Below are 13,037 nucleotides of genomic sequence, written 5' to 3'. Positions count from 1 at the left end.
GAAAAACAGGTTATCTGATTGATGTTAGGCGTGCGCTTTAATCTAGAGGAGAGCTACTTCACCACTGTGTCCCCACTCTGAAGTGTTTGGGCTGTGGAAGAGTGCTGCTCTGCCTTTATGAAAACAGAGAGGGCGGCAGAATATAGATCAATATCCCAGGAACACACCAGAGACATTCTATTTTATTAAACATTTTCCCATTAAGGCGGTGGCGCGAGCGTTGTAGCTCATCCCAACAAAGTCGTAAATCACAGACAGACAGCAGTACTGGAAACAATGGGCAGAATCAGTTGAGATTAGTGAGAAACAGGAGATATTTGGTGTTTGTGATACTGGGAGCCTCGTGTATCTTGTTCTTATATTAGCTCACATTTCAGCTGAGGAAACGCTTCAGTGATAGTGTAGGATCAAAATCATATCATGTTCATCACATCTTCATGATAAAGGCATGGCTAATCTTCATTCATTAACAAAGACTGACTGAAGTACCTCGCAAGATACTACATAGTATCTTGCGAGGTACTTGCATTATAAACTCTCTATGTATTACTCTATTTTATTATGCTAGCAGATCAAATCAAGCTTTATACTTTGGCACACCTTTTGTTACATTCAAGGTGCGTAAGAGTTAAAACAGAAACATGAACATATATATATATAGCTCTACATAGCATTTTAGTGTCTTTAAGGTCATTGTTTTGGTTTTAGTCTAACCACACTCTACACCAGCACATATAGTTAAGCATTCGCTCACTCGCTTAAGATTCAGATATTGGCCTCAGGAGTTGGCGGAGGCTAAAAAAGAACTAAAAGATGAATAAATATTACTAACATTCAAAGAGTGTCTAGAAACACAACTTCAAATGAAAGCCTATGTTGCTCTGTGTCTGTTGGATGTGTAAATAAGCTACTGTTTGGTAACATGCTAGCCATATCAATTTTATAGGGTATTAATATGTCAGTGTTGTGTGTACGGCTTGTTCTGCTGGAAGTGGAAAAAAAAATCAATGCTTTTACAGCTCACACCCATATACTGATGTTGGGGTAACATTACAGTCTTTTAGAGAAATGAGAAAGCTGATGGAGCACACTGCAGCCTGGCATTATGTCCTACTAGTCTTCCAAATATCATTCTTTTTACAATAATTTCTTTTTTTTTTGGAAAAAAATAGCTGATTTGAACTAACACGTCTCACGCAGCCATGTTCTGAAAACCTGAACAGCACATGATGACTGCTCAGATTTGTTCTGTGTATAATGAATAAGTTTGTCATTAATTAATAAACTTCCATACATCATTAGCAATTACAAAAGGAGAGCAGAGAGTTTCTCATTGGCTTTTATCCCAGTTTGATGTTCGGTTTCTCTCTCCACATTCAGATTCTGCATCTGTACTGTTCTGTTTTTTTGTGATCAATTATTTATTGTATAAATAAGGAAATACAAAATGCAACACAACATTAAATAAAACTGGAGGATGAAACATATGCAAAGTATAAAACGACAAGTATGCTAACATATCGGGAGCCCTCCCAGCTCCAAGCACAGGTAGGCAATGAAGACATCAGCACAGAATAAAGGAAAATGACTAAATAATAAAAAATAGTAACATTAAGAAGATAAAGAAAAATCAATAACAAAACATAAGCACACATACAAAAAAAGCCAACCCCCCTGTCCCTATTCTTCACCCTTCATCACTTAGATTATTCAAAGTTCAAGTTGTTTCATACAACTGAGAGCTTGTTTCATGGGAAGTGCAGAAAAGCCATTGGTTAGAGTTCTAAACATCTATGCCTCTAAATATTGCTACATCACAAACATACATATACACACATACAGTATACATATGTAGGCTTATAAGTAATTGTCTGGGTTTTTTTCTGCAGTTCTGCCCAGCATATAAAGGGGGTTTTGAAGCTGCCTCTGTTCTGTTAATTGTTGTGTTCACCTATTAAGACATTTTTTTTTGTTTGTTTTTTTTTTCATCCAAAGAAAATTGCTCATATTTACAGAAGCTCAGATGAAGATACAGTAGCAGGTAGGGGTTCAGTGCAAAGCCCAGGGCCAGCTCCACACAACAGATGGCTGTAGCTGGGATCAAATCTGTTACTGTTTGGTTCCAGGGTGTTCTCCTCAAGCACCGAGCCACCCTGCCACCCAGTTTAGATTGTACTTTGTTGGCGGTCATTTTCTAAAGCAGATGGAAGGTGGCTGTAATTTCATGGGCTTGTATGTTAGAAAGCAAGCTGCTAGGTCTGCCTGTACAATTTGTCACTGATTGTATCCTGCTCACGTCCTTTGTAGTTACCAGTTATTAATAACATCATAACAAATTATTTAGAAAGCGCTTTGGACAGGATTGTCATAAAATACTGTAAAGAGAACAAATAATTTAAAGGCAGATAAAAAGAGAGGATACAAGAATAGGGGAGACGGTTTCATTCTAATCATGCTGTCAAGAAAGAAAAAAATTCCCATCCCTGCTCTTCTGTTGCTCAGATCTCCTTTCTTCTGTGTAATATTCATTTTGACAAAGCAGCAATTTAAATTATTGCACTGTCTCACTCATTGTGAGTGTGGATGAGAGTGTCTGCTTGAATGCCTGAAATGTAAAATGTTAGTGTCTCCATTACTTTTCAAATTATGTTGGTTTTATTTTTTTCATTCGTGCATCCTCCGAGGATTTGGGAATAACAGGACAGAGATTGAATGCCCCTGTATTATCATAGCACCTTTGTTATTCATATCCATATTTCCACAGCGGTCTAATCCACATGCATATTGAATGTGGTACGGACAATCAGAGGGTCTGAGCAGACAACGCGCTCAGGTCCGCAGGGAGGTGTCGCCTGCTACTTCTGTGCTCTTTGTTGGCAGAAGCTTGATGAAAATGGCGATATAGCTAAATTATATCACAAAGCATGAAGCATACATTTTCTTGAAATTTTGTTCCATTGATATAAGCCAGTCATATTATATATATATATATATATATAGTGTATTTAATCACTATAGATGACAAATTCCTGTAAAAACTTTACTAATGGAGATAGAAACAGTTTAAATCTTGTTTAGTTCACTGAATGAATAAAAAACTCTTAAGCTCTTACGATTACAAGTTTCACCTCATTACATTAGCTCTTTTAATATTCCTGCAAAAAGGTGAAGTGATTCTTACCTGACAGTCATTTTTGTGGCTGAGGAAAACTTAACTTTAAAATTTAAATAAATATACTCCCACCCTTTTCCCTAAACCTCTCGCAATCTGCCAAACATCTTGATTCAAACAGTCTTTCCATCGTGTCGTCGCTTCATCATCCAAGTAGCAGAGGTAGTGATGTTATGTTTAATACTGAAGCTGCAGGGTGTCTGTCAAGCAGCCCCCTACCAAGATGTTGTAACTTGTAAAGAAATCACTTGATTGTGACAAGGACGGCATTGTTTTTTTTCTTTTCTTTTCTTTTCTTTTCTTTTCTTTTCTTTTCTTTCATGCCAAAACTACAATATTCTCTTTATTGAATAACAAAAACATTCTCCAATGCTAAAAATTCACAAATATTTCGTTTAGAATCAAGCTTCAGGAATTATAGATGTGGAAAACCTCTTTCCATTTGCAGAGAAAGATAATATCACCTCCCCAGCTCCAGATTGACCTATGATGTTAAGGTCAGTCTGGGACTGAGGGTGCAGTACGATACCTCCAAGAGGGATGAATGAGGATTTCACAGTTATTAAATAAAAGTTATTTAGCTTTTGCTCTTGTTTGGATGTTTTAATCTAACTTTTAAATGCATATGTATACCTTTATTTTGAAATTTCTGTCTTGGAAGTCTTTGTGCAGAATCGCACAGTAACTCAGCTCTTGTCACTGTCACTGTTATTTTTCACCTTTCAGGTGACCTCAGTCTTATTTAATTTACATGTCACTTACAGTTACAACAGTTTCAAGTGAGACTTTTTGAAAGTGAAACTACCAAACCAAGAAGTTCACAATAACTAATAAAACATTACCAAAATAAAATTTAAATTTTCAAAATAGAAGATGTTCAATTAGTAATTTAGTAATTTAAACTTAAATGTATCTGCAGGGAGAACAATGCCATTGTTACATGGCCAATGAAAGTTCAGGTTTACTGACTGGATTTTAATCACAGCTGACCTCTCTTCTGAAGGTTTAATGTTAACTGTCTCTTGTTCTTGGTCATGGTTTGTACAGGTGGCATCAGTGCTTGCCCAGTTAAAGCTAAAAATAGATATGAATTAGAACGATAATGAAGGGGAAGTGATATCTGTCCTTACATCTAATCTCAGAACAAGGTTCGGACCCATAAAGAATCGAATGCCTGTTTGCATTCATCATGTAATTTACTGCCCTCTTGTGGTGGAGGCAGGCTATTGTCTCTGAAGCTAGTTTGACTTCCAGCCATTGAATTTATAATTTCTGTAATTTTTAAGGGTGAGACCTGTGTCCCATTGACAAACGCTTGGGCTTGTTAAATGGAGAGGACATCAGCCTTTTTGTGGGAGTTTGCACATGCGCATTGCGGATAATCCGATAATGACGAGTGACGATGGCTAAAGTGTGCTTGGCGGGCTTTCCTTGGCTGCGGTTGAAAAGTCAATTTTGCTTAGGACGGTTCCTAACTGAGTGAAATGACCCGGAAGTGACCTGGAAGTAATATGATTGACTAAACCAAAATCCATGAATATAGATTTCTTCTCTTTCAATATCTGTCCAGTTAGGAGTCATCTTAAAGAAAATGCATATTGAATTTATAGTTAATATCATCATCATAGTAAAATGCTTTAGCCTATAGGCCTACGTAAATGTCGTTTCACTAAATCCCCGACAATTTTGGAATATACAACGAATAATGGCTAGGAATAATTTTTTTTCCATTTAACAATTGTATAGAAATGTCAAAAGCGCCTATGCCAGGAAACTATATACTTAAGTCAGAATATAATTTATTCTGGCCTTTTTCTCAGTTCCTTGTGGTTAGAAAATGAGTATCGATCCAAATGTTATAAATAAAGTTAGTTAAAAAAAGAGAGAAAAAAAGGAGTCTGATTCTCTCAGCACGATGGTTGTCTTTTCCCCATATGAAATGTACTTCACATCTTTTCTTAACCTCATTACGTTTTCCATCGAGGTCCAGGAAAAGTGGTTAGAAAAGGAGGTCATTTTTTACTTTTCGAGCGCAGTCTAGCTATGAAATCGCACGCATTACACGTACACGCAGGCGTGTGTGGAAACTAAACCTGCAACGTGTTAAGAGGCAGCAGTAGCAAGTAAATGAGCTAATTACTCCGAATCATCATCTATGTGTAATATCTGCAGTAAGTTGTGAAGTTTGACACAGAGTATTGTTACAGGAGTAGTGCAGCTGCCTTGAGGAATAGCTCAGTACGTAGGTTGTGCGCGGTGATACTGACGGCCAGAGAAGAAGAGTAAGCTAGTTAGCGGTGTGACCGTGAACACAGTGTAATGACTGTGCACTTCCGGCTGTTCGTCAGTAGAAACATGCTTGGGACTGCTCAAGACCGAAGGTCCCGCCAACTACAGTCCCGACAAAGTACACCTGGAAAGATTAACAACCCAGAGGTTGGAAAATGCGGGACACTGCATTGTCACTGAAGTGAGTCATTGTCAGTTCATGGTAAATATTTGATGGAAGTGATTTTTAGATATGTTGCTAATACCGCCACGAAAAGGTATGTTTTAGTGCAGTCCTTATTCATGACACTGGTGTAGTAAACAGCTGTTGGGTGGGGGGATTTGCTTGCCTGTAAAAGTCACTGCATTATAGCCTAAATTATTTGACTTTTTACTGACAATAATCACACACGTTTGCCCCGAAGACCCCAACCTCACAGCGCATGAGACCCTAGTGTGTGGCTCTGACTTCCTGTGAGCTTGCCCTTTCTGCCCGTCACTGGGGCAGCGCAGCAGCACTGTGAACTAGCCGAGTGAGGGGAATCCGTCATGTCTGCTCGCAGGTCATATTAATGACTCAGCTCGCTGCCTTCACAATCAGCTGCTTTCAGTTCAACACTAATCTCAACATCAGCAGTTACAGCTGCCATGTGTTTTCCGGCAACACTTCCACATTTGCGCACATAAACATGCATATTGCTCGCGTGCAGTTTTCAGCTTGTAGCGCCTGCACAGTGATAGTATGAATGACTCGATATATGAATAAGTGGCTGTCCTCCGTATGAGCGAGTTTTAACACTTGCAGTGTTTATTAAATCCCATAATTTCGCACTATTGATATTTTATAATTCCACTTATTTAAATGTTGTTCACCGTTGTATTCCTGTACCTCAGCTTGCTCGTTCCCCATTTTTTCCTGCATACTGTACATTTAATATCCCTTGTATGTGCTTAACTACTTCATGTATGTTGGGTTGTCCAGGATCAAAAAGCTAAGTTTAACTCATCCAGGCATTGAAGACAGCTAGATGCTGCAAATGTGTAAATGCCTCTGTCCCTTCCAGATGCAAACATAGGCTTTACACTTCAGTTGTGACACCATCCTCAGGCTCTGTCACATGTGCTAATGGATTAAGCAACAGAAATTACACCAAACCTGGCTGTTAAAAATTTTGTTAGGGTTACGCACTGAGATGTTGCATTTATCTGATAACTGATCAGTTTGAGCATTGAATGATCTGTGTTGCTGTGAAAGCCATTCTATGGAGATGATAAAACTTGTCTCTCTCATCATGAAAACCTTTCGTCCATGTGTTAGTGTTAGTTTCTGGCTAACTAGTAATTATTGTAACTAAACTGTTAAAGTGCATAAGCTATTCTTCTTCTGGTGTTTTTGGCAGTTTTAAAAGTGCAGGTGCACTACCACCACTGTCTTAACTGGAGGGGAGCAGACCATGATTTGCATGTATCCTGGTGAAACAAAGACAGGCTGCAATGAGATTTTTAATGGAAATACTCATATGTGCACTGTATGTATTTATTTGTCTGGACACACTTGAAATGACAATTGTTAATTGGGTGCCAACATTGTTTCCTAGAAACTGAAGCTTTTTGTTGACAAGATGACTATGCAAGCGAAAGTGTATCAGAGCAGCAGTAAACTAATATGAAAGCAGGCCAGCAGGAGGGAGGGAACAATCGAATCTGGTTTGGATTAAAGCAAACAAACCCAATGCAAAAACTGGGTGCCCCTGCACAAATGTTGTTTGCACTTAGTTTGGATCTCCCAAACCATTTGGCAAATCCAAGCTGAGTTTCCTGTGCTTCAGCTCACATTACAATCAAAACCGCTGATGGTATTCTCAATGTAATCAGAATTTTAAAATTCATTTTCTGGAAAAAACATCCATAGACAGCTCCACTCATGTTCTCCCACCTGCCAGCCTTCAGAAAAAAAAGGGTAACTCAGCAGCCTTTAATAAAGTCATGCACGGCAGGGTTCTGGTTGTGCTGGTTACAATTGGCAGACCTATCTCCTCCTCTCCACCGGAAGCAGATGATGCACCCAGAGTGCAGCGCTCAAATAAACAAAATGTCTCAGGTGCTGCCTCATTTCTGTACACCAGATGCACAAGAGCCAAAGGATGAAAAAAAAGAAAACAATTGCAGAATTGTTTTTCCTGCTGTTGCCATAAATCACAAACCGTTATCTGGTCACAGAACTCATACTAAGTGATGAAATCTGAGTGCAATTCCAATACTAGGCTGAGACTGCAGGACTGGCCTTTAAATGAAAGGATATGTGCGCATGTGTCTCTATGTACTGCATGTCTAAACTGTATATAAATGCATAGGTTTGCATTACAGCACCTTTCAAACGAACAGTTGTCACCCTGCCATGTAGGAAAACCTCTGCATGTATCTCACTGATTATTGTGTTCATGGTTTGAAATTTGACATTTAGGATGAAGTTCCCTTTAGCATTCAATCATATTTTACTTTTCCAAAACAAAGCAATAAAGCCTTTGCCATGTCCTCTGCTACATCTTCTCATTTCCCTGGCTTAATTGAAACGGGTGTGCCCTGTGTGTGTGTGTGTATGTGTGTGTCGAACTATTTCATTTCTAAACCATAACAAACAAATCATTTACAGATGCTCTTTTTCCTAAAGCTAATTTAAAGATGCCAGCTTTACTTCTTTTATCCCATCACACAGAAAGAGTTTTCCCTAGGAGTCTGATAGTATTAGTAGAAGTAAAGTCATCTGCAGTATTTATTTGCTCTGTCCCCTCAAACTTCCCTTCACATAGATTAAGCTTCAGAAGCTGCCTCTTGGCAATTAAATCTATCAGAGGGCAGCAGAGAGCGCTCTGTCAGAACTGTTCCAATAATTGCAGTTTAAATGAATATGGATTCAAAAACTTTGACAACACACAGCCAGTTATTTTCGAATTTGGGACTGAAAAAAAAAAAAAAGTTTTCTCCCGTCATGTCTCCTGGTTTTTGTTTTCCTTTCTCCTCGGATTAACAGGAATCTCTTATTTACTATTCTCTTTCTTTCTGTTTACAGACACATAGAGAACTGGACAGGATTGCAGACTCTGAGAGACGTTGATATGGGGCTCTACACTGGACTACAGAGACTGTGAGTGTTGATGCTGTTATCTGGCGGGGAGTGAGGGGAGACAGACGCAGTCACAGACACTTCGCTGTTTTTCAGGCCTGCTGTGTTTCAGATTTGGACAAGGACAGTGGAACCTGTACCGCTGTTAATCCCAGTTTTCCATCAGGTTGCCTGTCTCCTCAATGCAGAGAGGCCGATGGTTTTCTCCCAGACGAGAACACAAGTGACTGCAGCTGCAGCATTACCAGTAACGTACTGGGAGCTAATGTCTATACTTGTCTGAATGTGACTCAATCCAGACTAATTCTCAGAGGAGAATATAGAAGCGCGAGTGAAGGTTGTGTTTCTGATCCTAAAACAAGCTGATGTTTAAACAAGCTTTTAATTCTTGAAAGTCACACACCGGTGGAACATCCTCTTCGCTTTGCTTAGCCGCTGATCAAATAATGCTAAAAAGCAGCAGGGAAAATTGAATTAGGCCCCTGCTGTAGCTTTGTGACTTTTTTTTAATTCTCATTTCTTCACTTCTTAAAGCAATGTTACGCTCCTTTCCTGCTTTGCTACCCAGCACGATGAGGCCACATCCTTTACATTCCTCTCGCCCCTGCTGCTCCTCCCTCAGGCGCTGCCTATGACCCCCTCTTCCTCCTCACTTGTTTTTTTTCTCTCTGCAGACAACCATATTCTCCTTTGCCCTCCAAAGTCAGAGCTGGCCTCTCCCCTGATCCCCTTGATCCCTCATCAGGGAGGCCAAGTGCAATATCTCCACCACTAAATTAGCATTTTTCTCATTACCACCACCTCTTCCCAGGAAAGGCTGTTACCTCGTGTGATGCTGTCTTGTGGGGCTGTTAGCGGTATGGAGGGATGAGTGAGAAAAAGTTACTCTAGGATACTTTACATAACCTCATTTTACAGTTTTCCCCCCTTCCATCTGAATTTGAATGAAATGAAAAACAAAATGGACTTATTAAATGTGTTATATAACTCTACATCTCCAGAATAAGAAGCTGACTGCATCCCTCACCTGTTTATTGTTATATTCTTGTAACATACTGCATGAAATATCCATCCAGCCATCCATCCACCCGGACAGGTTGTCAGTCTATCACAGGGCTGGCATATAGACTCAACCAACCATTCACGCTCATATTCACATCTATGGGGAATTTAGAGTAACCTAAACCTGCATGGGTTTGGACAGTGGGAGACAACAACATGCAAACTGAACACAGAAAGACCTCACCCCGGCCAAACTGTGGTTTAAACCTGAACCTTTTTGCTGTGAGGCGACAGCACTAACCGCTGCATCACTTTGCTGTCCACACATGCTGCAGTTTCATGACTTTTACTGTATTCAGCTACCTTCAAAGGTAAAGCTGGTGATATTGTATTTTTTCTTCTTCTTAACAAATACCACGGGGAGACCAGTACCCACAGTGCATTGTCCATGACTCAGTATGTCCCCAGCCTTTCAGAATCAGAATCAGAAGTGGCCAAGTAGGTTTTCACATATGAGGGATTTGCTCTGATGTTTTGGTGCATAAGAAGAAGAAATGGTAAGAAAGATAAAGCAAAGCAAGTACTACATGTCAGCCTGAATATAAATAGAAACATCTTACAATAAAATATTTACAAAAAAAATATTATAAAAAATATAAATATATACATAATACAAATATGTAAAATGTCCAATAATATATAATAATTCAATAATAATAAAAATTCTGGGGCCCCACTGGTTCCTACTGAGAACATACATCTTTAAAAGCAGGTCACATATACATTCTTTATTATCTTATGTATTATCTTATTCTTCTTCTTCTTCTTCTTCTTATTATTATTATATTTTTACTTTGGAGCATTAATTTGGGACTTTTTTCAGCTGCGGCTTAATACACATTTATTGTGTTAATGTATTGGGAGCTTTTACAGCAGCCGGATGCTGTATGTGGGATTAAATCAAAATACATGACGTGTGTTCATGGCAACAAGGGAACGGGGTATGGAGCAATGGAACTCTATGGCAATAAGATTTGATCATATAATTGCCTGTTTTGGTCTCTTAATGTTCTTTTTGACAAGGAAAATTCCGTATATAACCATGACATGACATTATTTATGTGCATCACTGTGCTAACGTGATAAAATTTGTACCTTTTATTATAAAGCTAAAATCTACCACATTTTGAACATCGACATGTTCAAGTAGATAGTAGATGTCTTTCATGCGGTGGATATGTGGTGGTTCTGGTCAATAACTGTGGCCTTTCAGTTGGTTCTTTTTTTACGAAAACAAATTTTTAGATATGTTGCTAATAGATCAAAAATAATTATTGTTCCATCTCCTTTTGCCAAATGTGTCTCCAATACTTGTTTAAGGCCTCACATTAAATTCAGCAACAATTAAATCACTGCTGTTTGCAGAGATGATTGTGTGGATAATTGTCATTACTGTTGTCATCACTGCTGGGAGGATTATAAGCAAATTTCAATGTCATCCTCGACTGTTGTTGTGATAATTTCTGGGGAGTGAAATTATCGTTGTTCATTTTTCTGGGGAAGCCATTAGAAGGTTCCAAAGGACCCCAAAAAACCCTCTCAAGGACCCTTGGAGGCCCCAGAGCCCCACTCTGGGAACTTCTTGGTGATGAAATGCCACATCCCAGTCAAACACCACAGTAGTGTGATCTGACATCTAGAAGGTAATTGGCACCAACAGCTGGCTATAATCAGCACACTGCGTTATGAGGCGCTCGCTGATGATGTCAATGACTTCTTTGGAGAGAGACATCTGTGATTACAAGATTAGAAGTCATTACCATTGTAGCCCAGAACAGAGGTTCCCAAGCTGGGGCATTGGGAATTCCCGGACTCCTTTAGTGGATTCCATGGGGTCCCCAACAAAATGAGGATTTGTTTAATTTCACAGTTATTTCACCCTGTACAAGTTAACATGACGAGGGAACATGCGAGAATGCACTCTCACTTTACAGACATGCAAGTTCACAAATATTTCATCAACTTCCATGAAAGATTGAGTGGACAGATAATTGTGACTCATTCTACAAGAGCACCACTTTTATTTAAACTAGTTTATCTGCAGTTTATCCCAAATGACAAAACATTTTCAAAGGAGCAGAGAAGACCAAGCAGAATGAAATGCACCAAGAAAAAAGAAGTGACAGAGAAAAATATTCAACATGGCCTTGATGCTGTTACGTGATCATTTCACTGTGATACTGTGTGCACATATTTGTACGTGCCCCGGCTATGAAGAAAATAAATGTTTTTGTTTTGGTGGTTTCTTCACCGTTTCATCTGTATTTTATCATTTTTCCGTTTCAGGACTATCATGAATTGCAACCTGCGGGTGATCCAGGCTCGAGCGTTCGCTCAGAACCCACACCTACGCTACATGTGAGTAAATATTCTATCTTTGACAACCATGTTTCCTGCGCCTTCAAAAAATTTCTTATAATCTGTGATGCTTGACAGCTTGTAGTATATGGCTAAAGGTAAGTTAGTGTTGAGCACAAGTTGATGCAGTTGATAGAGGGTGACTTCTGGGAAATTGTGGCGTCGCTATTACTGTCGCAACAGCCGCACATCTTAAATGAGACATCCATTATTTGCCTTGGATAATTGGATTCCTACCTGCCCCGCTTCTTTGTGCTTCAGTAGAGCAACATGCAGAAGACGCACTTCCATTTACTCTGCACTCGCCAAATGGACAATTTGTGCAGGAGGCCGAGCATCAGAGAGCTGGGTGAAGACCAAAGTAATTTCTTTAACAAAGGCTGATGTGTCACCATATGACAGCCTGTTATTCCCCAATTTTCCAGGAGTAAACATGGTGAGGAACTCAGTGACAGTCTTTTACCTGAACACACTGCCATTTGCAATTTCCAGTTCTCGACTGAAAGGCAGCTTGGTCTCTCTTTTCTTCTGCGGATGACTGCTGTTGGGCTTAAATCTGTGCACCTTGAACCGTGCGTGCGCTTGTGTGTGTTTGTGTGTGTGTATGTGTGAGGGAAAGAGAGAGAATAAGTAGTAGTTCATAATGCGAATGCAACAGTAACATGCAGTGTTTGTCATCTGAGAGCTTAATCTTGCTTGTTAGTGAGACAAAAGATGCTCTCATTGTCAAATGTATGTTGTTATAAGCTTCCTTTTGGCTGTCTGAGTATTTGTGCACGTCCCTGGGTGCACACACTTTAAAAACAGGTTGGTATTGCTTGTCTCTTCATTTAGTTGGTTGATTAAGATTAACTAATTGAGTTCAACAACATTATTTGAAAGTTACTTTAAAACTGCCTTCCCTTTAATTTTGTCTCCAGAAGATGTTTTGCTTTCACAAGACTGAAAACAAATAAATGATTGTAACCCTCTCACCTCTTCTTCCCATCCTATTACTAAACATAATTGCTGTGCAGAGGTAGGGAACTTAAAATGGTACAAAACATATCAAAG

The 13,037-nt window shown here is 39.2% G+C and overlaps 1 protein-coding gene across 4 annotated transcripts in view; it reads left to right on the top strand.

Moving 5' to 3' along the window:
* ntrk3b (neurotrophic tyrosine kinase, receptor, type 3b) overlaps positions 1 to 13,037 on the top strand; it is a 176,159-nt gene that overhangs the window by 26,282 nt on the left and 136,840 nt on the right. For 3 of the 4 annotated variants that reach the window (XM_056371538.1, XM_056371529.1, XM_056371546.1), the window contains exons 2-3: positions 8,511 to 8,585; positions 11,913 to 11,984. In XM_056371538.1, coding sequence (XP_056227513.1) covers positions 8,511 to 8,585; positions 11,913 to 11,984 — 147 coding nt within the window. Of the gene's footprint in view, positions 1 to 5,477; positions 5,643 to 8,510; positions 8,586 to 11,912; positions 11,985 to 13,037 lie in introns of those variants that run through there. The other variant, XM_056371555.1, reaches the window with a different exon arrangement.

Source organism: Seriola aureovittata, chromosome 1 (genome assembly GCF_021018895.1).
Source record: "Seriola aureovittata isolate HTS-2021-v1 ecotype China chromosome 1, ASM2101889v1, whole genome shotgun sequence".
Lineage (NCBI taxonomy): Eukaryota > Metazoa > Chordata > Actinopteri > Carangiformes > Carangidae > Seriola > Seriola aureovittata.
Note: the sequence above shows the minus strand (reverse complement) of the source record. Positions and strands in the feature narration are given on the sequence as shown.